This window comes from Dromiciops gliroides, chromosome 6 (genome assembly GCF_019393635.1).
Source record: "Dromiciops gliroides isolate mDroGli1 chromosome 6, mDroGli1.pri, whole genome shotgun sequence".
NCBI classification, from domain to species: Eukaryota; Metazoa; Chordata; class Mammalia; order Microbiotheria; family Microbiotheriidae; genus Dromiciops; species Dromiciops gliroides.
Window position 1 is genome coordinate 94,020,851 of NC_057866.1, and position 23,213 is coordinate 94,044,063.

The following is a 23,213-nucleotide window of genomic DNA, read 5'->3' on the forward strand; positions in this document are numbered from 1 at the left end:
AGCTTCCTCGCGGTGCTCGGACTTATTCTGTGTGTAATGTGTGCTGGGCAGTGCCATGGCCTCACTCTGCTGGCTACTCCAGTCGCTCTGGGTGATGTCACTCTGTCATCGCTAGAGCAGCTGAACTACTTTAAGACTATTGTGGTTTGTCTGAGGGGGAAGGTTGCCAGAAGTACAACTTTGGCTTTTAGGGTGGGAATTCCAGCAGATACTCTTTTCTTGGCATCTTGGCCAAGAGAGTGGAATGGGGCACACTGACAACAAAAATAATGAAAAGCAGCATCAGTTAAAAAAAAAAACACTATCCTAAGCACTGAAAATGTCTTCAGAGACTAGAGCCTTAAAACCTGCTTCCAAATTGGTACTCTTTTCAATAAAAACAATCCTAAGCACTCTTTCCTCTTTCTTAACATTTAGAACAAAAAAGACAAACATTTTCAAAATGAATGCAAGTTTCCCTTTGACCTGGGGGGGGGGGCGGTTTGAGGTGGGGGGAAAGATTAAACCCTCATGATCTTCTGAAAACCCACCCTTGGGGGAAAGAAACCAAGAACATTGAGATGATAGTGTTTCAGGTTCTAGGGTAGTGTTTCAGGACAAACAAGTGTGGAAGCTAATGACATGCTATAAAGACCAAGCAGAGGATACATTGCTGAAACCCACTGACTAGTGGAAGCACTGACGAAAAAACAGGAGAGACTCCACATAGCCATTGCAACTGGGGTCCTCTGCGTGAAGTTCGAGAGAGAGAGCATCACCCAATCTCGGACCATAGATGATTGTCCTGTGGTATGCAACGTCTGAAACACCTGAAAAACAAGGCATCCAGTATGTTTCGGTGATAAACTCAAGTCTTTACAACAAAGGAAGAGAGAATACTTAATAGACAGAAACTAGGCACAGACCAATGTCTAACCTCATATATCAAAATAAGCTCAAATGATTTAGACATAAATGGTGAGATTATAAGCATATCAGAGTAACATGGAAGAAATTACCTGTCAGATCCTCACACAGGGGAAAATTTTAATAAAATTAAAAACAGAAAAAAAACCTTTGAATTTAAAAAATAAAGGTCTGTTAGACTAGAATCTTGCTAAATTGCTAAGACTAAGGAGTCGGACTGTACTTCCAGAACACATGGTTTAATGGGGGAGTGGGGGGGTGGGGGTGTTCCTCCTGCACTGATCCAGATGGCAGCTTCTTCCATCTTCAAGCATTTCTAGGGCCAAAGAATTCATTCCTTAGTGGCCAGCTCTTTAATAATGAAGCTCTTTACATGTATTGAGGCTGGTCTCTGTAAGACAGACATAACATGAAGTGTGTGCTTCAATCTTTTCTGGCCCGGTGGTAGTACTGCCAGAGTGTATATTCCACTGGCCACAGTGTGATGATGCAGTGCAGAGAGCTGTTGGGGGTTTATTCCACATGAATGGAAGACAGGCTAAAATATGGAAACCGCTTTCTAGCAAATTTACCAGGATAAGATAAGGTACTAATATCTTAAATCTATTTTCAAAATAAATGAAATCTTGTACTTGTGAAAACCAACTAAGAATATACTACCTTATATACAACAGTTGCCATGAACTGTGGGTACGGCTGCTGGTTTGATAGAAATTCTCCAATAACTTTGTTCATTACATCCTGAGGAGGGAAAAAATCATCTAGAAATTGAGGAAGGATTCGTGCCACCACTCTGGCTTCACAGGGAAATCCTTTCCTGATCCTATGAAGGAAAATAAAAGATGTCAAGATTGTAGAGAGGAAATGAAGTTTTAATTCATGAATTATAAGATTGATCTTTGGAATAAAACATAATCCCACTCATAACTCTATTTCAGGGGACCTGTAAACTGAGGAGCCCCCAAATGAGTTTTCCTTTTTACAATAGATTTATTTGGACTCATAGATTTTCATTAGTATAGGGAACTCCTTCTACCAATGCAGACTGACACCTGCTCTGCAACTTAACCATCTTAGAAAACAGTAGAAGGCCCTGAGAGGTTCAGTCACTTGCCCAGGGTCACAAAGAATCATAGATGGGGCTTGATGCTGCATCTTCTTGATTCCTAGTCCAGGTCACTATATGCTAAAACACAACACCTCTACCATGAGCTATATCAGTATTAATTAGATCTTTTATTTCTGGCAAAAATTAATAGCAATTATATTTAATTAAAATAAAATATAATCTTCTTACCTTGATGTGCTCTTCCCCAAAATTTCTGCTACTGAAATACTACTTATTCATCCAAGGCCAAGCTCAAATACTACCCCTAAAAGACAGCATTTCCAAATCCCCCAAAACAGAGTGATCTTTGTTACCCAAGAATCCCCCCTGAATCTATCTAACATAGGCATCATACTCTGCATTAAGTCACTTGTGCACAGGCCATACCTCTCACTACTAGACTGTGAGTTCCCTGAAAGTTGGACAGTATTATAGTTCTCTCTGCATTCCCACGGTGCACAAGAAAAAATGGGTGAATAAATGAATGAATCAAGAAAAACACTACATCAATTGTAGTGAGTTATCCCCACCAATTCTTCACCTTGGCCAGGTTATGAATGGGAACAATAGGACAGATTAGGTGCCCTTAACTCCCTTCCCTTCTGGAATGGTCTGAGAGAAAAAGAGTAAGGGGCTTTTTTTTCAGCTTCTCCCTCTGGCCTTTAACAAGACTGTAGCTGATTTGCCCAACAAAGGCAGTTGCCTGCTTTAGCAATCCAAAAACCCTGATGGCCACTCTCAGTAACCTGTTCCAGAGTCTTCTAGTAAGTCTGAAAACTAGTCCTAACTTCTAATCTGTATCTCATGCATGACTTCTATGCCCATCTTAGGCAAGCAGACAAACAAAACGAAACAAAAACCCACCTCCTCAACAAGTACCCATTCCCTTATCCACTTGAAGATGTCCAGAGAATTTAACTTTGCTTTTCCAGCACTATCTATATTAATGGCACATGCTAAAACTATGAGGCTGAAAAATATATCCACCACGAAGCTGCCTACCAGATACATTTCAACATATGGATGATTTAGGGATTAAATACAAACATACATACACATACAGTCATCTGCAAATGCATTTCTCAATTTATGTTCTATGGAACCCTGATATTTCATGTGATGTGTCTAGGAGTTACATGAAAAAATGCTGATGCCAGTAATTTTTCCCACTAAAATATTAACTATGAAATTACTTATTAATCAATACTACATTCAACAACTTTCTTCAAAGAAAATAGGCTTAATTTCCTGTTTTACTCCAAAAGTCCAACTCCTTTCTTGGGGGTATTCCTACTTGAAAAGTCCTGAACCAGCAAGTCTAAGCTCCCTCAGTGTCTTTCATTCCCCCACAGTATTCTGGGGTGACTACTCTGGAAAGACTGCCAACTATTGAAAGAATGTTCACTTCCCTCTATGCTTTTGGGAAGGTCAACAATGTAATTAATTAATTTTTTGAATGGCCAAATATTGAGCTGAAAAAAAATATCAAGCAATCACCACAGGAGAGAAACAAGGTAATGTCTTTCTAAATGTACTCTTTTAAAATTAAGATAAAATCATGGAACTCAGGAATTAGAAGGAATATTAAGAACATCTTCTCCAACCCCTTCATTTCAGTGATGGTGAACCTGAAGCCCAGAGAGATGAGGGGCCCCAAATCACAGTGAAATTGTTTGAACAGAGCTGGGACAATACTTATGTTTCCCAACCCCCAGATGCTCATTCCATCACTTTCTGTTGACTGACACTAAAAACACTGGTTAAAGCCAGCATAGCAAAGGACACAGGAATCCTTAATCATCAAGATGGTACTAGAAGAATATATCTTGTTCCAAGGAAGAAAAGCAACAAATGAAAGAAAGGGGGTTTATCCTTTACCCTCTTACCCCAGCTACTACCCTCATCTTTCTGGTAAAAAAAAAAGGAGGGGGCAGCTAGGTGGCGCAGTGGATAAAGCACCGGCCCTGGATTCAGGAGGACCTGAGTTCAAGTCCGGCCTCAGACACTTGATACTTACTAGCTGTGTGACCCTGGGCAGGTCACTTAACCCCCATTGCCCCACAAAAACAAAACAAAAAAAAGATTTTAAAAAAAAAAGGATAGATTCGGAATTAGGCCCTAACAGGTGTTGGCACATTCCTTAACTGTTTATAAAGCTTTATCTTTCAGGACCCTAAAGTCTGGCGTGGATCCATTGGAGAAGGGCTAAAGAATGAGAAGACAGCAGTCCAAAGAAGATATGGATACTTCAGACAGAAAGAAGTCTTCTAGCTATTTGTTGAATGATGTCAATAGAAATGCCCTATACTGGTCTGCTTACTTAGCCAGACAATATTCTGATTTGTCTCCACTATGAATAGAGCACACTCAGACAGTGTGAACCATCCAACAGTACTGAATAACATCAGGGGTCTGTCAACTTTGAAAAATCCATCGTTAATCAGGCAACTCTTGAATTTGTAGGGTCACTTATCTCTTCCAAGATAGTGGATGCAGTGGCAGATATGGAGTGTTTGGAGTCAAAAGTACCTGAGCTCTGCCAACGAATGCCTGTGTGACCCTGGAACTGTTTCCTCATCTGTACACTAGGTGATCTCCAAGCCCCCAGTCCATCTCTAAATGGCACGATACAGGACTGTGCTCAATGACAGACAATGATGATTTGAAGGAGTTAATGGAGGTCAAACTAAGATCATTTGGAATCAAATCTTTAAAACCAAGAACAAGAACTCAAGTGCACACAGGTATCATTCTTTTTTAACACTATCTAATGGAGACTTCTGTAGACCTTTCTTATAACAGCTTGAATTCGTATAGCACTTTAAAGTTTACAAAGAGCTTTCTTCACAAGAATTCTTGCAAATGTCTAGAATAAGTATTACTATGCCCACCAGACAGATGAGGGAACTATGTCAGAAAGCTTCCATGAAGTACCTTGCCCAAGGTCAAACAGCCAATAAACACTGGAGGTGAATGGGAATGAACCCTGGTCCTCTGATTCTCCTCCCAACATATATTCTATTACATACTGAATGCCGCCTTTTCATTTTCCTCAAAAGCTCAACTGCATTTCCTGCTTGGCTTTACAAGATGTACAGCAATAGGGAAAACAAAAAACAAAAAAACCCACGGTTTGGATCCTAGGCCGCTGAGGCAGTATGGTTTCTCCTCTCAAGAAGTACAGAAATACTTAACCAACATTTTTATTATTGGAAAGAGGTGCAGTACCATATCCACAGTATTCTCCATGAATTTCAGCATAGTGTCACTTTAGGATTCTCCCAATTACGGGGTATCAACTCTCTCACCATGGATGATACAATGGTCACTCAGCATCCCCCTACAACCAATTTAAGGCACTTGTCATAAAGCTTGTTTTGGTAAAACCTTGGCTGGTGGGGCTTTCTGCCCCTAGAGCTGGCTTGTCAACCAAGAGTTCTGTGACAGAGGAAGCACACTGTGGGTGATTCTAAAACATTAGTGACTAATCAGGATACAAATGGGAAATATTGGCATTATTACAACACGAGTGCTAACAAGAATAAATACATTCAAATGCCATTTTTCCTAGCTAAACTGACATTTGCCTTTGAGGGTAAAGGATTTATCAAGAGGAAAAATTCAAATTATAATGGCTTACCTATCAAAGAGAACAGATACGCGCTCCATTGCAACAATAACTGACTCACTGTCTGGAGCAGCGGGGTTGGGGTCTGAGGTTCTGCCAGGGCTGATTTTCTCCTTTCCTGGAACAAAATCATTCAGGAATAAGCATAATCAGTAAGAAGAACCAAATAGGCTTGCCTATAAGACCTTGTTCAGAGCAAGTACTCAATCAACACTTATTAAATGAACTCAGATCAAGTGACTGAGAATGGGACAAACTTCATATTTAGACTAACACATGTTTATAAGCATTCGTTCATTTGCTCCTTTCAACGACAGTGAAGCAGGTACAGGAGGCACAAATGAAGCAACGAGAATCTGAAGAACTCGCCTAGGAAGTATCAGTGTGAATACTTAAACTGAGGTCACAGGAGCTAAGAATTTTAGCATTTCAAGTTCTCGGGCTCCAAGTCCAGCACTCTTTCCTCTAATTGAGGGAAAACCACAATGAGGAACTATGTCCTTCATCTATGTTCTCATAGTTTTCCTAAACTTCTGCTGTTGATAAGAAAGAGGAATAGGTACCTTTTATGAACATAAGGAATGAAGTGACAATGAATTCTTCATTCTGGATCACTGAGCACAAAAGTAATTATATGTTTCAAGATTTATTTTTCCTTTCTCCACAATGGATTGAAAAGGGAGATAGTTCATCAATGATTGAGCAGGAACATGTCACGCTAACAGCCTGGCAGCACGGACAAGAGTTTCTGGCTGGCTGAGATTGCAGAACTAATAAGCAAATGCACTTCTATGAACCAGCTTGGTCTAGAGGTCCTAGGTAGGCCAATAACAGTTGGGGAAGGGAAGGTGAGTATTTTGAGCTAAAAGATGTTATTCTCTCCGAGATCAGAAGGGGATCAAGCATACCATGGTGTGCGGTATACTCCTAGGAAAGTACCAGTTTGGGCAGGCCTCAGGAAATATTAGCTAAAGAGCAGCTTGGGATGGTTAAGTACCATTCCCATCTGTGCTCTGTAGCTTTCTTTTATATATACTTTCTTTCTTTTTTCTTTGCAGGGCAATGAGGGTTAAGTGACTTGCCCAGGATCACACAGCTAGTAAGTGTCAAGTGTCTGAGGCCAGATTTGAACTCAGGTACTCCTGAATCCAGGGCTGGTGCTTTATCCACTGTGCCACCTACCTGCCCCCTATATATACTTCCAGTTCCCTAAAACTTTATTCTTGATATTTATTATTACTCTTTTTCCTTGTAAACAAACCCCAAGAAGTTGGTGCTAGGTCCAAACATCAAGTTAGCAGTAAAAGGGAGAAGGTAATAAGTGATCGTGTCTTGTAGGTCCCTGCACGAAGGAAGCTAAAAAGGATTGTGGACCAAAAAAATCAAAAGAGTCAAGCATTCAGGCTGGTGTTTTAAAGACCCATGAATTTTAGAAAAGAGTACAAAAGGAAGCCCCTCAGCTCTGAGCCAGAGCTTTGTGGGTCAGCTCTAAGAAGAAATCAATTTCCTAGAAAGCTGCTTAGTTCAGCAAGACCCAGGCTTCCTCTGCAGTCATTCCCTCTTACTTAAACGGACGTTAATCATGCAAGTTCAGGGCAGCTAGGTGGCACAGTGGATAGAGCACCGGCCCTGGATTCAGGAGGACCTGAGTTCAAATCTGGCTTCAGACCCTTGACACTTACTAGCTGTGTGACCCTGGGCAAGTCACTTAACCCTCACTGACCTGCATAAAAAATTAAAAAATAAAAAAAAGATCATGCAAGTTCATCATGAACTCCACACCTGTATACATGCAAGTTAGCATCAAGCCCAGGGCTGCCATGGCTCGGTGAGGACTGTGCACATTCACTCGGTCAACGCTGAGCTTAACTAAGGACTCTCCATCCAGCCTGGAGAGTTGCTCAGAAAGGAGAAGTCGTTCTAAACCTCTCAGGACACAATGATAAATAATGGCCGGAGTAGATTCTTCACTGGCAGAGAGCATCACCCCACACATCTGAAACAAGAGAAAGAAAGGCTTTCAAGAAATAGTCAACACCTTCTCAACTTGGCTTCCTGTCAATGCTTCTTTCCCAATTTGACAGGAACACAAAATGAAATTCATACATGATACGAATAACAAAAAGTTTATGGGAAAGAAGAAAATAAAGGGGCTATTCTATATACTGAAGTTTCCTAAAAAAGGGGTTCTCTTAAGGCTTTGGCTACCCAGTCTCAGCTCACCTGTATTACTGCAGCAGAAAACTCTGGGCCTACATCCAGGGGATAATTCTCCATAAGGTAGAAGGCAGCAGCACAGGTCACCAGGACATGCTGCTGGCTGTGCAGATTCACACAACTGCAAATACCAACCAAATGGACAACCGTTACACTGGGGGTGGGATCCAGTTTCTCTGTGACAACAACACTTAGAACAAACATCTAAACATATCTATAATTCTAAAAAGCGCCATCCTCATTCTGAATAATTGCAGTTTTGGTTTGTTTTGTTTTGGTTTTTTGGTGAGGCAATTGGGGTTAAGTGACTTGCCCAGGGTCACACAGCTAGTAAGTGTCAAATGTCTGAGGTCAGATTTTAACTCAGGTCCTCCCGAATCCAGGGCCGGTGCTCTATCCACTACACCACCTAGCTGCCCCAATAATTGCAGTTTTGACAGTTTCCATCATGGTGTGAGCAATGATTTTGAGTGGCATCATTACCAATAACAAAAGTGTGTCAACGAATTTTGCACATGCACAAACCTACCTGTATATATATTTATGTTTTATCACATGACACGGATTCTTTGTATTTTCTACTGCATCAAGCCACAACTCCTCCTTGGAATTGTCAATCAACAGACATCTGCCACAGTCTTTTAGGCTGCCCACTTCTCTGAGGCTTTGAACCTTATCTCCCCATAGCCTCTGATCCAGTCCCTGTTTCCTAAAACACCAACCTTACTCCTTTCTCTGAGTCTCAAGTCATGAGGTGGTTTCCTTTACCTGAAGTCTTTTCCTATCTTTGGACCATAAATAGCCTTCAGGGCATCATAAAAGTGCTTTGTATTGTTATTATTAGCATAAAACTGAATTTCATCTGCCTTCTTATTGACCCAAGAATCCTGCATCTCTTTAAGCTTAGATTATAGTTTACTTTTTTGTTTTTATTATTTTATTATTTTTAATTTTTCTCAATTATATCTAAAGATATTTTTTGAGTTCCAAATTTTTCCCCATGCTCCCTTCCCTCCCCCTTCTCGAGGCCAGCAAACATTTTGATATAGGTTATACATTACTATCATATTTCCACATGAATCAGAACAAAAGGTGAAAAAACACAAGAAATAAACAAGAACAGTAACAAAAAAGCAACAACAAAAGTAAAAACTCCATGGTTCTTTTTCTGAATGTGGAGACCATCTTAGACCATAAGTCTTTTGGCACTGTCTTAGATCATTGTATTGATGAGAAGAGTTAAGTCTATCACAGTTGATCACAAAATGTTGATGATACGATATACAATATTTTCTTGGTTCTGCTCATTTAACTCAGCATCAATTCATGCAAGTCTTCCCAGGTTTTTCTGAAATCCAACTGCTTATCATTTCTTACAGCACAATAGTATTCCATTACATTCATATACCACAACTTGTTTAGCCATTTCCCAATTGATGAGCATCCCTTCGATGTCCAATTCTTTGCTAACACAAAAAGAGCAGCTATGGGGGACACCAGGTGGCACAGTGCATAAAGCACTGGCCCTGGAATCAGGAGGACCTGAGTTCAAAGCTGGCACTTATTAGCTGTTCAAGTCACCGAGCAAGTCACTTAACCCTCATTGCCTCGCAAAACAAAACGAAAAAAGAAAAAGAAAAAAGAGCAGCTATGAATATTTTTGTATGTGTGGGTCATTTTCCCTTTTTCATGATTTCTTTGCAATATAGACCTAGTAGTGGTATTGCTTGATCAAAGAGTATACATGGTTTTTTGGGGTTTTTTTTTTGGGGGGGGGTTGCGGGGCAGTGGGGGTTAAGTGATTTGTCCAGGGTCACACAGCTAGTAAGTGTCAAGTGTCTGAGGCCGGATTTGAACTCAGGTACTCCTGAATCCAGGGCCGGTGCTTTATCCACTGCGCCACCTAGCCACCCCGAGTATACATGGTTTTAAAGCCTTTTGGGCATGGTTCCAAATTGCTCTCCAGAATGGATGGATCAGTTCACAGTTCCACCAACAGTGCATTAGTGTTCCAGTTTTCCCACATCTCCAACATTCATCATTTTCCTTTTTTGTCATATTAGTCAATTGGATAGGTCTGAGGTGGTACCTCAGAGGAATTTTAATTTGCATTTCTTTAATCAGTAGTGATTGAGAACATTTTTTCACATAGCTATAGTTAGTTTTAATTTCATCATCTGAAAACTGCCTGTTCATATCTTTTGACCATTTCTCAACTGGAGAATAACTTGTATTCTTGTATATTTGATTCAGTTTTCTATATATTTTAGATATAAGGCCTTTATCAGAAATACTGTCTGTAAAAATTGTTTCCCATCTTTTTGCTTTCCTTCTAATCTTATTTGCATTGGTTTTGTGTAAAAACTTTTTAATTTAATGTAGTAGTCAAAATGATCCACTCTACATTTCATAATGTTCTCTCCTTTGGTCATAAATTCTTCCCCTCTTCACAGTTCTGACAAGTAAACTATTCCTTTCTTTTCTAATTTGCTTTCAGTATCACCCTTTATGTCTTGATCTCATACCCATTTTGACTTTACTTTGGTGTATGGTGTAAGATGTTGGACTATGCCTAGTTTCTGTCATACTATTTTCCAGTTTTCCCAGCCATTTTTGTCAAAGAGTGAGTTCTTATCCTGCAGGATAGTCTTTGGGTTTATCAAACAGGAGATTGCTATACTCATTTACTGCTGTGTTGTGTGCCTAACCTATTCCACTGATCCTTCTCTCTATTTCTTAGCCAGTACCAAACAGTTTTGATGATTGCTATTTTATAATATAGTTTTAGATCTGGTACAGTTAGGCCACCTTCCTTTGCATTTTTTTTTCATTAATTCCCTTGATATTCTTGACCTTCTGTTCTTCCATATGAATTTTCTTATTGTTTTTTCTAGCTCTATGAAATAATTTTTTGGTGGTTTGATTGGTATGGCACTGAATAAGTAAATTAATTTGGGTAGGACTGTCATTTTTATTATATTAGCATAGCCTACACATGAGCAATTTATACTTTTTCCATTTTTTTATATCTTGTTTTATTTGTGTGAAAACTGTTTTGTAATTGTGTTCATATAGTTCCTGGGTTTGCCTTGGCAGGTAGACTCCCAAGTATATTATACTGTCTACAGTTATTTTAAATGGAATTTCCCTTTTATCTCTTATTGCTGGACTTTGTTGGTCATATATAGAAATGCTGATGATTTATGTGGGTTTATTTTATATCTGCAACTTTGTTAAATTTGTTAATTGTTTCAAGTAGTTTTTTAGTTGATTCTTTAGGATTCTCTAAGGATACCATCATATCATCTGCAAAGAGTGATGGTTTTATTTCTTCTTTGCCTATTCTAATTCCTTCGATTTCTTTTTCTTCTCATTGCTAAGGCTAACATTTCTAGTACAAAACTGAATAATAGTGGTGATAATGGACATCCTTGCTTCACTCCTGATCTTACTGGGAATGCCTCTAATATCCCCATTGCATATAATGCTTGCTGATGGCTTAAGATAGATACTGTTTATCATCTTAAACGAAAGCTCCATTTATTCCTATGCTCTCTAAGATTTTTAGCAGGAATGGGTGCTATATTTTGCCAAAAGCTTTCTCTGCATCTACTGAGATAATCATATGATTTTGGTTAGTTTTGCTATTGATGTAGTCGATTATATTGATAGTGTTCCTAATACTGAACCAGCCTTGCATTCCTGGTATAAATCCCACCTGGTCACAGAGTATTATCCTGGTGATAAATTGCTGCAATCTCTTTGCTAATATTCTATTTAGAATTTTTGCATCAATATTTATTAGGGAGATTGGTCTATAATTTTCTTTCTCTGTTTTTGTTCTTCCTGGTTTATGTATCAGCACCATATTTGTCTCAGAAGGAATTTGGTAGGATTCCTTCTTCACCTATGTTTCCAAATAGTTTGTATAGTACTGGAATTAATTGATCTTTAAAGGTTTGGTAGAATTCACTTGTAAACACATCTGGCCCTGGAGATTTTTTTCTTAGGGAGTTCATTGGTGGCTTGTTCAATTTCTTTTTCTAAAATAGGCTCATTTAAGGATTTTATTTCCTCTTCTGTTCATCCAGGAAGTTTCTATTTTTGTAAATATTCATCCATTTAATTTACATTGTCAAATTTATTGGCATATAGTTGGGCAAAATAGCGCCTAATTATTGCTTTAATTTCTTTTTCATTGGTGGTGAGTTCACCCTTTCCATTTTTGATGCTGATAATTTGGTTTCCGTTTTTTGTTTTTTAAATCAAATTAACCAAAGGTTTATCTATTTTATTGTTTTGGATTTTTCATAGAACAGCTCTTAGTTTTATTTATTAATTCTATAATTTTCTTACTTTCAATTTTATTAATCTCTCCTTTAATTTTCAGAATTTCCAATTTTGTATTTAATTGAGGATTTTAAATTTTTTCTTTCTCTAGCTTTTTTAGTTGCATGCCCAATTCATTGATCTCTTCTTTCTCTATTTTATTCATGTAGGCATTTAGAGATCTAAAGTTTCCCCTAAGAACTGCTTTGGCTGCATCCCATAAATTTTGGTATGTTGTTTCATTATTGTCATTCTCTTGGATTAAGTTACTGTTTCTATGATTTGTTGTTTGACCCACTCATTCTTTAAGATGAGACTATTTAGTTTCCAATTCATTTTTGGTCTATCTTTTCATGGCTCTTTATTACACATAATTTTTTTTTTTGCATCATGATCTGAAAAGGATGCATTTACTATTTCTGCCTTTCTGAATCTAACTGTGAGGTTTTTATGCCATAATACATGGTCAATTTTTGTGCATGTGCCATGTATCACTAAGAAAAAGGTATATTCTTTTCTATCCCCATTCACTTTTCTCCAGAGGTTGATCATATTTAATTTTTCTAAAATTCTATTCACCTCCTTAACTTCTTTCTTGGGGCAGCTAGGTGGCACAGTGAATAGAGCACCGGCCCTGGATTCAGGAGGACCTGAGTTCAAATCCGGCCTCAGACACTTGACACTTACTAGCTGTGTGACCCTGGGCAAGTCACTTAACCCCAATTGCCTCACAAAAAAAACCCAAAAAACAAACAAACAAAAAAAACCCTTCTTTCTTATTAATTTTGTGGTTAGATTTATCTACTTCTGAGAGGGGGAGGTTGAGATCCCCCACTAATATAGTTTTACTATTTATTTCTTTTCTTAACTTCTTCTCTAAGAATTTGGATGCTGTACCATTTGGTGCACACATGTTTAGTATTAATATCACTTCATTGTCTATGGTACCTTTTAGCAAGATGTACTTTCCTTTCTTATCTCTCTTAATTAGGTCAATTTTTTATTTTGCTTTGGCTGAGATAAGGATTGCTACCCCTGCTTTTTTTTTTTACTTCATCTGAAGCATAATATATTCTGCTCTAGCCTTTTACATTTACTCTGTGTGTATCTCTCCTTCAAACATGTTTCTTACAAATAACATATTGTAGGATTCTGGTTTTTAATCCACTTTGCTATCTACTTCCATTGTATAGGAGAGAGTTCATCCCAATCACATTCACAGTTATGATTACTGTGTATTTCCCTGCATCCTATTTTTTCCCTTGTTTGTATTTTTCTTTCCTTTTCCCCTGTCCCTTCTCACTAGTGTTTTGTTTCTGGCCACCTCAGTCTACCCTCCCTTATATCATCCCCACCTCCCTTTTGTCCTTTCCCCTTTCAATTCCTAGTTTTGCCATCCCTTCTATCAGGACCCCACCTTTTCCCTTTCCCCTTTAATTCCCTATAGGGTAGGGTAGAATTCTATACCCAATTAAGTGTTTATGTTATTCCCTCTTTGAGCCAAATCAGAGGAGAGTAAGGTCAAAACAATGTTCACCCCCTCCCTTCTTTCCCTCTAATATAATAGGTCTTCTGTGCCTCTTCATATGATATGATTTTCCCCACATTCTGCCTTCCCTTTCCTCTACTCCCAGTATAATCCTTTTTGTTTCCCCTTAAGTGTTTTTTTTTTAAATATCATAACACCAGAATTCACTTATACCCATACCTTCTGTCTGTGTGTACTCCTCCTATCTGCCTTAATAAAGATACAGTTCTCAAGAGTTACAAGTATCTTCTTCCCATGTAGGGATGCAAACATTTTAACCTTATTGAATAACATGTTGGGTCCCCCCCCCTTCACCTTTTCATATGTCTCTTGAGTCTAGCTTATATTTGTAGATTGAATTTCTGTTCATTTCTGGATTTTTTATTAGGAAAGTTTTAAAGTCTCCTATTTCATTGATGTTCATCTTTTCCCTTGAAAGATTATGCTTAATTCTGCTGGGTAGAACATTCTTGGTTGTAATCCCAGTTCCTTTGCCTTCTGGAATATCATATTCCAAGCCCTCCGATCTTTTAAGGTTGAAATTGCCAGGTCCTGTGTAATCCTTATTGTTGTTCCTTGATATTTAAATTCTTTCTGGCTGCTTGCAGTATTTTCTCCTTTACTTGATAGTTCTGGAATTTAGCTACAATATTCCTTGGCATTTTTTTTTTGGGGGGGGGCTCTTTCAGGAGGTTATTGGTGGATTCTTTCAATGACTATTTTTTCCTCTGATTGCAAGACGTTGGGTGCAGTTCTCCTTAACAATGTCCTGAAATATGCAGTCTATGCTCTTTTTTATATCATGGTCCTCAGGCAGTCCAGTTATTCTTATATTGTCCCTCCTGGATCTATTTTCCAGGTCTGTTGTTTTTCTGAAGAGGTATTTTATGTTCTCTTCTACTTTTATATTCTTTTGATTCTGCTTTACTTCTTCCTGTTGTCTCATTGAGTCAATAGCTTCCATATGTTCAATTCTGATTCTTAGGGAATTATTTTCCCCAGTCAGCTTTTGCACCTTCTTTTCTATTTGTCCAATTGTATTTTTAAGATGTTATTTTCTTTTTTGAAGCTATTGACTTTCTATTGCATAACTCATTTCTTTTCCTAATTTTTCTTCTACCTCTCTTTTTTTTTTTTTGGTGAGGCAATTGCAGTTAAGCGACTTGCCTAGTATCACACAGGTAGTGAGTGTAAAGTGTCTGAGGCTGGATTGAACTCAGGTCCTCCTGAATCCAGGGCCAGTGCTCTATCCACTGTGCCACCTGGCTGCCCCTCTTATTTGGTTCATAAAATCATTTTTGCACTCTTCTAGGAGGGCTTTTTGGTCTCGAGACCAATTCTTCTTCCTCTTTAAGGCTTTATATGTAGGAGTTTTATCATTGTTGTCTTCCTTTGAGTTTATATTTTGATTCTCCCTGTCACTATAATAATTGTCAATGGTTTTTTGTTTCTTGTTCATATATTTTTTTTAAGCCTCTTTTGTGCCTTTTAAGGTTGAGTTCTGTTCCTGGGGTACACAAGCTTTCTGCTCTGATGCATCAGCAATGTTGGGGCTGGAGGCCTCACAACTTGCTTGCTGTGCCACTTGCTTCCTGAGGTAGGACCTCTGGTCCTCAGCTGATCTGTGCTGTGACTAAGAGCCTTTTGCTGGTTCACCCAGATATCCTTTGCACTGAGCTGTGTTCCCCTTTTACCCAGATGAAATAGACCTTTCCTGAAGATCTCCTAGGTTAAGTCAGAAGATTGTTTCACTCCAGTATTTTTTTTTGCAGGTTTTACAGTTCCAGAATCTGTTGAAAGGCTTAATTTAATGTTTCTGAGAAATTTGGGAGGGCTCAGGCAGCTTCTTGGTTTCACTACACCATCTTGGCTTTGCCTCTGAACTCTAGGCTTTACTTTTGTTTTTGTTTTGTACACTTTACTTTTGATGGAGTTAGTACTATCTTTTTTGTTTTTGTTTTGTTTTTTGTTTTGCAGGACAATGAGGGTTAAGTGACTTGCCCAGGGTTACACAGCTAGTAAGTATTAAGTGTTACATTTGAACTCAGATCCTCCTGAATCCAGGGCCGGTGCTCTATCCACTGCACCACCTACCTGCCCCCAAGTGCTATCTTCTTAGAGATGGAAGAACTATCCTACTGGTAAACTCTGTGGAACTCTCATCTTTCATTTAGCAGCTTCTGAATTTCCCCATCATTTTTGCCAAATTAATCTTCATGTTTGCAAGTGTTCTGACCCAAACCTGTATACCAAATATCTGAAAGCTACCCAATCTTTTTCTGTTCCATTGTTGCCAACCATGTGTGGGCTTAGCTTTCCCTCCAATTAGCAACAAACTGTCTCTGCTCAGACAACTCCTCTAATCTGTTGACATTAAGTCTTCTGGTAGTCATCTTACCTTGGGACTGCCATCTTTGTGGAATGTGAATATTTAGCCTGGAGAGGATAAGTCTATGATCAGTCTAGCACTCTGTACTACACAACACCTTCATCACTCTCTTCATCACTTCATCACTGTCTCTTCTCTTTATGATAAAATAGTCTACTAAATGCCAATGTTTGTTGCAAGGGTGCATCCACAACGTTTTATTGTGTTTCGGTAAATGGAAGACAGTGTTGATGATGAGAAGGTCATGAGATGCACAGGTCTTCAGTAGTAACTGCCCATTGCTGTTGCTGTTTCTAACTCCATTCCTCCCAAGGACTCCCTGACATGTCTGGTAGTCTGTGCCGACCCTGGTGTTAAAGTCACTCAGAATTACAAGCTTGACTTCCTTTAGCACACTGACATTGGCAGGGGGTGGGGGGAGGGGGTGGGGGAGGTGGTCTCCAAGTCTTCAAAAATTTTTTCTTGGACCTCATCAGGCTTCATCATGGTGGAAGGATGTGTACTGATGATGGTAGAATGGTGCTTTCTTCCAAGTGGCAATCACATTGTCATGAGCCTGCTATTCACTCCTTTTGGTAGGCACACCAGTTTGTTGACCAGATTAGCTTTGACTGTAAAACCTATGGCAGCTTCAGGGCAATCCCCTTCATTGAGACCACTTCAGAAAAGCATGTATCCAGATCTGACTTCAGTAAGTTGGCCTTCATTTGCCAGCCTTTTTCACTCAGAACTGTTATTTGGATGCAATACCTGCTGAGTTCTCTCACAAGAGCTATTCACCTTTCAGGTCTATTGGATTTTGTGTTGCCCATAATTGTGAGCATATTCATGTACCATTGGTGAATGAAATCATCTTTGTATAAATTTTTGTACCTTTTTTTGTGTTTTGACCATTGGATGTGATGTCCACCTGCTGTGGTAAGCTGGCCAGGATTGGGTAAAGCAGCCAAATTTTAGGGCACTTTTTCTAGCCCCTTCCTCACACAAGAAGGGGAGAAGTACAGTCCTTAAAAGGCTGCTGAGACACCCGGGGGGCTGCCGAATCCTACTGCTGCTTCAGTCTAGTGAGAAGAGGACTCTATGGCCTGGGCCACCTATGTGCAAGGTTGTGACTACGGCTCCCGATGTATCTGCATCTGCTGCTTCACCACTTGCTTGTTGCCACAAGACTTTAAGATAGGTAAAAATGGTAAAATGGTATGGGTGATGTCTTTTTAAATTTATGCATAATTTGCATTTAAGTGAGACAGAGTTGTACGAAGTTGTCAGCCTCACTCTCTCATCCAGAGCCATCACAGTCCAGGGGCAAGACAAAGTCAAGGAGACTAGTGATGGCTCAGGATGTGTTAGACAACCATGCCATCTTCAATGTCTAACCAAGCTCTAAGTGTGCCACACAGTGCCTGCTTTAGCTTTCTTCATTGCCATTGGGACAAACTGTTTTTATCTTCCCATCCCACCAGAAGTCTTCACATGCTTGGGGTAAATATCCCTCTAATTCACCGATGGGTTTGAGACTCCTCAATTACCCTTAACTTGGTTTAGCTGAAATGGTTTAGGGGGGTATGGCTATTGCACATGCTACAGCTTCTTGGAGCTGGAGGTGAGAGTTGGGTGAATAAGGTAGATACCAAAGGTACTAAGCAGCTCTGAAAAGGGCTTGGGAGCCATCTCACCAGAGGGGCTAGTCTTCCTGGAACACTTTCTACCCCCACTGACTTACAACTAAACCACCACAGTGACAAAAGTTACACTCCAGAAGATGAGGTGAGCACACGTCCTTGTTTTCCTGATTTGCTTAAGCAGAACTAGTGGCCATGTCTCTCAAAACTTTTTTTTTTGGATGATCTCACTTATCTTCTATATTGCCACATGTTTCCATAACCCTTCACAGAGACTAACTTATTCTGGTTCAATTTGGCCAACCAGAACCCTTTTTATAAGGCCAAAATGTTAATTGTAGCTACTCTTTTAAGCTGAGAACAATGGCAAAACAGTTAAACTGCCCCTTTTTGGGAAGACAAAGTGACTAAACCATCAGAGAGAATAACCTCATTTGGCTAGGAGCACCTTACATTTGGCAAAGCTATGCTATGTTCAACCAGACAAAGAAGGTCTTGAGTGCTTTGCCCACAGCATGATACCTACACAGAGGATGAAGAGGTGAACCTCAGAGTGATGAGGAAGGGATCAAGCCACAGGCATGAGACCCCACTGGAGCACAATTGCATATGGGTGTGATTGGCTTAGAAACCCTCCCCATTAGGATAAAAAAAAACCAACCTAGTAATAGTCCAAGATTTTCTAATAGAATGCAAGTAAAAAATAATAGATCACATTTTAATTGAACTTTACAATCCCACAAGACCAAAAGTTCCTGATAACTCTCTGTAATGTGGAGTGCAAGCATCATGATCCCAATTTTAAGGATGTGGAATTGATGCTGAGAGAGGTTTGCAAAGGGAAAGTCTTCCCTGGTTTTGGCCTGGATATCCCACCTGAAGCAATCTATTTATCTAAACATAAGAATTTCACCTTCAAAATTTGAAAAGTTATAGTTTATTCTACCTAATTTATTAGAAGAGAAAGTGTGGCAGAATGTGAAGAGTTGAATCATGGCCCTGTCTAGTCTTCCTTCAGCCTTTGATTCCTGTGCTTCTCTCAGTTACGGTTGCTTTATAAATTATACCAATACAAGTTATCAACCCTCCATTTAAAAACCACAGCATACTAGCTTGGCATTAAAAAGATATGTGTAACTTACTTCCCTACCAAAAATGTCTCTCACAACTAGAAGGGACATGAATGGTTTCCCTTGGGTAACTTACTGAGCAATTCCTCTGAGATTAGAAAGAAGGTAATCACTGATAATTGGAATGAGCTGCTTTGCTGTTTCATCAAGTAGGTCGCATTCAAGCACATAGAGGATGCCATGCAGTGCTCCAATCTTGCTTGGCAAATGGGTGCTTCGGAGTGTGGTCTCCAACAGCCTGCTCACTGGCTCAGCCACAGCTTTATCCTGAGGCACAGAAAAACAACAACAATAGAGAATGTCAAATTGGATTGAGCCACCATTCAAAAGCCTCATGACATCTGCCGTGGAGATAAACACTACCTGACATAGGAGTTGTGTGCCGCCCATTTAAATCTAGAATCTAGAAAGGCGAACTGACAGCTCAGTTTACATCAAAATCAGGACTAAATGTACTTCATCTCCTAAGGTACCTTCAAAGCTTGCAAGTACAAAACCAGATAAAAATAAGTAAAATGTTTCTTTAGTAAGGGCTTTCTTCTTCAACATCAAGAAATTCCTTTGAGATTAGAGATTGTTAACCTAAGATCCATGAATTTAGGTATTTAAAATTATCTTAACAGTGTTTCAGTATAATTGGTTTCTTTTGTAATCACATATATATATATATATATATATATACACACACACACACACACACACACACACACACACACACATATATATATATATATATATATATATATATAATTTTATGCCCTGAAAGATATTATTATGAGAAGGGAACCAAGGAGGTTCATGACCAAAAAATATTAAGAACCCTGGCCCGAGATATTCACAGAAAATACAAAACACTTACAGATTCCATACAGTGAAAATCAGCAATCTTTCTCACCATTCTGGAAAGCCTACAACTGATAATCACTGTATATAACAATTTCTTCTTGTTTAAGGGAAGATACTGATGGACAAGGGCAGAGTGTCAGAAAGTATGAATTTGCTGAATCTTCTGACTTATTAATCTCAAAGATAAAGATAGTGTTTTTCCCCTTTTTGCTCTTGTCCCTATATCCCATCCCCAGCTCCTATGATAGTTATAGTCTTTGAAGAACTGACCCCATTTTGAACAATAAGCATCCTTTTTATAGTCCTTTTCAGCTTTAAATCTATGATCTTAAGATGTACTCCTCAACTGTGGTATGTTTATCCATAAAATTTTGTAAAACAAATACTGCACAAATGCAGGGTGTCCCCCAAACCCCTCTATAGATGATGTCTATCTCTAAGGAAGAATGTGTATATACATATACACAAAGTCTGGTGGTCAAGAGACGATAAATCATCTTGCTTTAAGATCCTTTTTGTCTGTATGGGTTTCTTCCCCCTTATTGACAATGATGCATTTGCCCGAGGGATATTTAGGCCTGGGCACAAAAAAGCAATTACAATTAATCTGGCAGCTGAAAGTCTCTGCAAAGAAAAAGGGCCCCCTTACAAGTCTTAGTTGCTTTTTACATGGTTCATGCAGGACCCAGAGGGTGGCAACTTTGAGGAACTGTGGTCACAAAAGAAAAGCTATTACATTTATCTGCCTGTTCCCCAGATGACTTATAAAATCATTAGTGTGGCAATGTAGCTAAAAGCTATCCCAACCAGAAGTTAAGTGAGATAATAAAAAACTTCTGCTCAGAAGCCTTGATATATATGGACACTAATTCTGCATTATACAATATATACAGGAAAATGAAGATATTTTTGTATTTGAAACAAAATTGACTTTGTATTTGATACCCTTTATCCCCTTACAGAGATCACCAATGATTTCTGTGTCTGTGACAAAACAAGTGGGATCCAGGAGAAATATGAGTCATTAAAAAAAAAAAAACACGACCATTGGGACCCTACCTTATTTAAAATTCCTCTCTCTCACAGAAGATCAGGACTTTGAAAGGAGTAGAAAAATGTTTGCTGAATAAACAAATGGATGAATGAAAAATTTTACACCCCTATTATATTATAAACCCCATCAGGTCAGGAATTAGATTTATCTATAATGCAATAAACATCAATTAAGGATCAGCTCTGTGCAAAGTACTGTAATTCCTCGTACAAGGGAAAATAGAGATTTAGTTGAACTATAGTCCATAACTTCAAGGAGCCAATAGTACTAGGAGGGGAAGAAGACACATGTAATATTCCAAAAGCCATTACAACAAAAGTATAAAGAAAAAGGTTATCATTGACCAAGGAGAAATCAGAGAAGGCTTTCTAGCAGAAGGGCTATATCTGAGATGACTTAAAACGATCAGCAGGCATTTATGAGACAAAAGTAGGTGCAGGAAGGGCTCCAAGCATCAGGAGTAGCCTGAGCAAAAGAATAGTGGAACACAACACCTGTTCTGGGGATAGGAAGTTTCCCAGTTTAGGTACGAGATAGTGTATATGGAGAAGAGGAATGTGAATCATGGCTGGGAAGGTAGTACTGTATAGCTTGTGAAGGTACTTGAATGCTAGGTGAAAGGGGAGGAGTTTGAACTTTATACTTTGTAATTGGAATGAGCTGCTTTGCTGTTTCATCAAGTAGGTCACATTCAAGCACATAGAGGTGCCTAGTTCAGCTGAATAAATAAGTGAATGCAAGACTACATTCCAGGAATACAAAGCTCATGTCTTAAAAGAATTCCCAGTGCCCAGCATGTTGCAATTCATAAAGCAGGCAACTGATAAAAGTCTGTGGAAGAAACTCCCCAGGATGGCCCTAAACTAACTTTTCAATCTTCTCTTCCATAATTCTATTTCACACAGAATATGTGCCAAACAAATTGGGCTGCTCTACCATCAGCACCTTCCTGCCCCTGGTACATCTCTTAAACTATTCCATTAATATGGGATATCTTCCCACTTCCTTCCCTTTTCCTATCACTGCCTCTTCTAAGTCCACCCATCTTCTTCAAAGCCTAGGTCCAACACCAGGTCCATGAAGCTTTCCTGAATCCCTCCAGCTAGAAATAGCCCTTTTCTCTCTCAAGCCTGCACAGTCCTCTTCTCATATTCAACTTGTTACTAGCTGTCTGTTTATGGAACCTGTCTAGACACTGTATTCTCAGTTAGACTGTTCAACTCACGCAGGTAGAGACCACATCTTCTTAAACTTTTTTCACTGCCAGGCCCTAGAACAGTGTGATGTACATATGAGGCATTTAAGAAATGGTTAGCGAATTAAGAGTAAGAAAGGCACCAACTACAAAGGTTGGAATACAGATTAATCTCTATGCTGATGGCAGAGACTGGGTTTGTTTCATTCTCTTTCAGTAATAAGTAGGGCACCACATGTACATTTTTTATGTGTTCATTTAATAAATGTTCCATGAAGAGAAATATAGGCAAGAAAATGGATACAAATTGGAGTCCAAGTTAAACAAGAAGCAGAATTGGGAAACGCTTCAAAGGAGTAAGAGTTTGAATCTTACGACAAAAAGACACACTGTAGCTCCTAGACTTGGAAGGCAGGAAGACAAGGCTGACACAGGCGGAGGCTGCAATGTGGACGGGCCAAAGCAGGGAGACTGCTATCTGTCCTCCTGGGGGTGGCAATTGTAAAATACAAAAGGGGATCTGGATCGCATCAAGGAAACAAGGGGGGATTCAGTGAATCCTTTGACTCTTTGGGGCAGAAGATGAAGGCAAAAAAGTCACCATGGGGTTTGCTAGTTAGAAGAATAATGACATGTAGACAGTCATGATGTAGGGGGGGAGAAAGGTCTAGGAAATGCTGACCGCCCAAGGCTCACTCAACACTTCTAAAGATTTTAAATGAGATGAAAGAGGAAGAAGATGGTCTCCAACATCCCCTTGAGCACTAGCATTCCACAGCTCTATGAAAACTGTCAAGGACAGTATTCAAAGCATCTCAATGGGGGCAAAATAAAAAGCTGAATTAGCAGTACTCCAGTGCTGGAGGAATCCTTGATTGCTTCCCCCATCAAGAGAGGAGTCCTGCATTAGATAAGATGATGGACTAGGTGACCTCTGCAAATCCCTTTCAGCCCCAAAAGTCAATAATTCTGTGAAGATTGGAGAAACAACCAAACCAATTGTACTCATTTATGGATCATTTGTTCAGTCAGTTCATACTTCCTAACTAAGGGTAACACTAATTGTTCTTATACTGAAGTCCAGAACTGTAAATAGCACAGGATTAGTTAGTAATGAGAGGCTCTTGTCTCTAATTCTCCCCTCATACTCCTCTTCCACTTTCCTAATTCTGTTGATGGCCAGAGACAGACTGGGGTCTTCTGTCTCCTTCATCCTCCATCTCCAATAAAGTGATCAGAACATTAACGTCCTCCTTTTCAC

At 39.2% G+C, this 23,213-nt stretch overlaps 1 protein-coding gene across 1 annotated transcript in view; it reads right to left on the minus strand.

Annotated features, from left to right (window-relative positions):
• The window catches only part of HTT (huntingtin), a 227,109-nt gene that overhangs the window by 5,862 nt on the left and 198,034 nt on the right, over nucleotides 1-23,213 (minus strand). Inside the window, 6 exon segments of the mRNA XM_043972228.1 lie at nucleotides 649-809; nucleotides 1,567-1,729; nucleotides 5,655-5,760; nucleotides 7,425-7,638; nucleotides 7,866-7,980; nucleotides 18,934-19,124. Coding sequence (XP_043828163.1) covers nucleotides 649-809; nucleotides 1,567-1,729; nucleotides 5,655-5,760; nucleotides 7,425-7,638; nucleotides 7,866-7,980; nucleotides 18,934-19,124 — 950 coding nt within the window.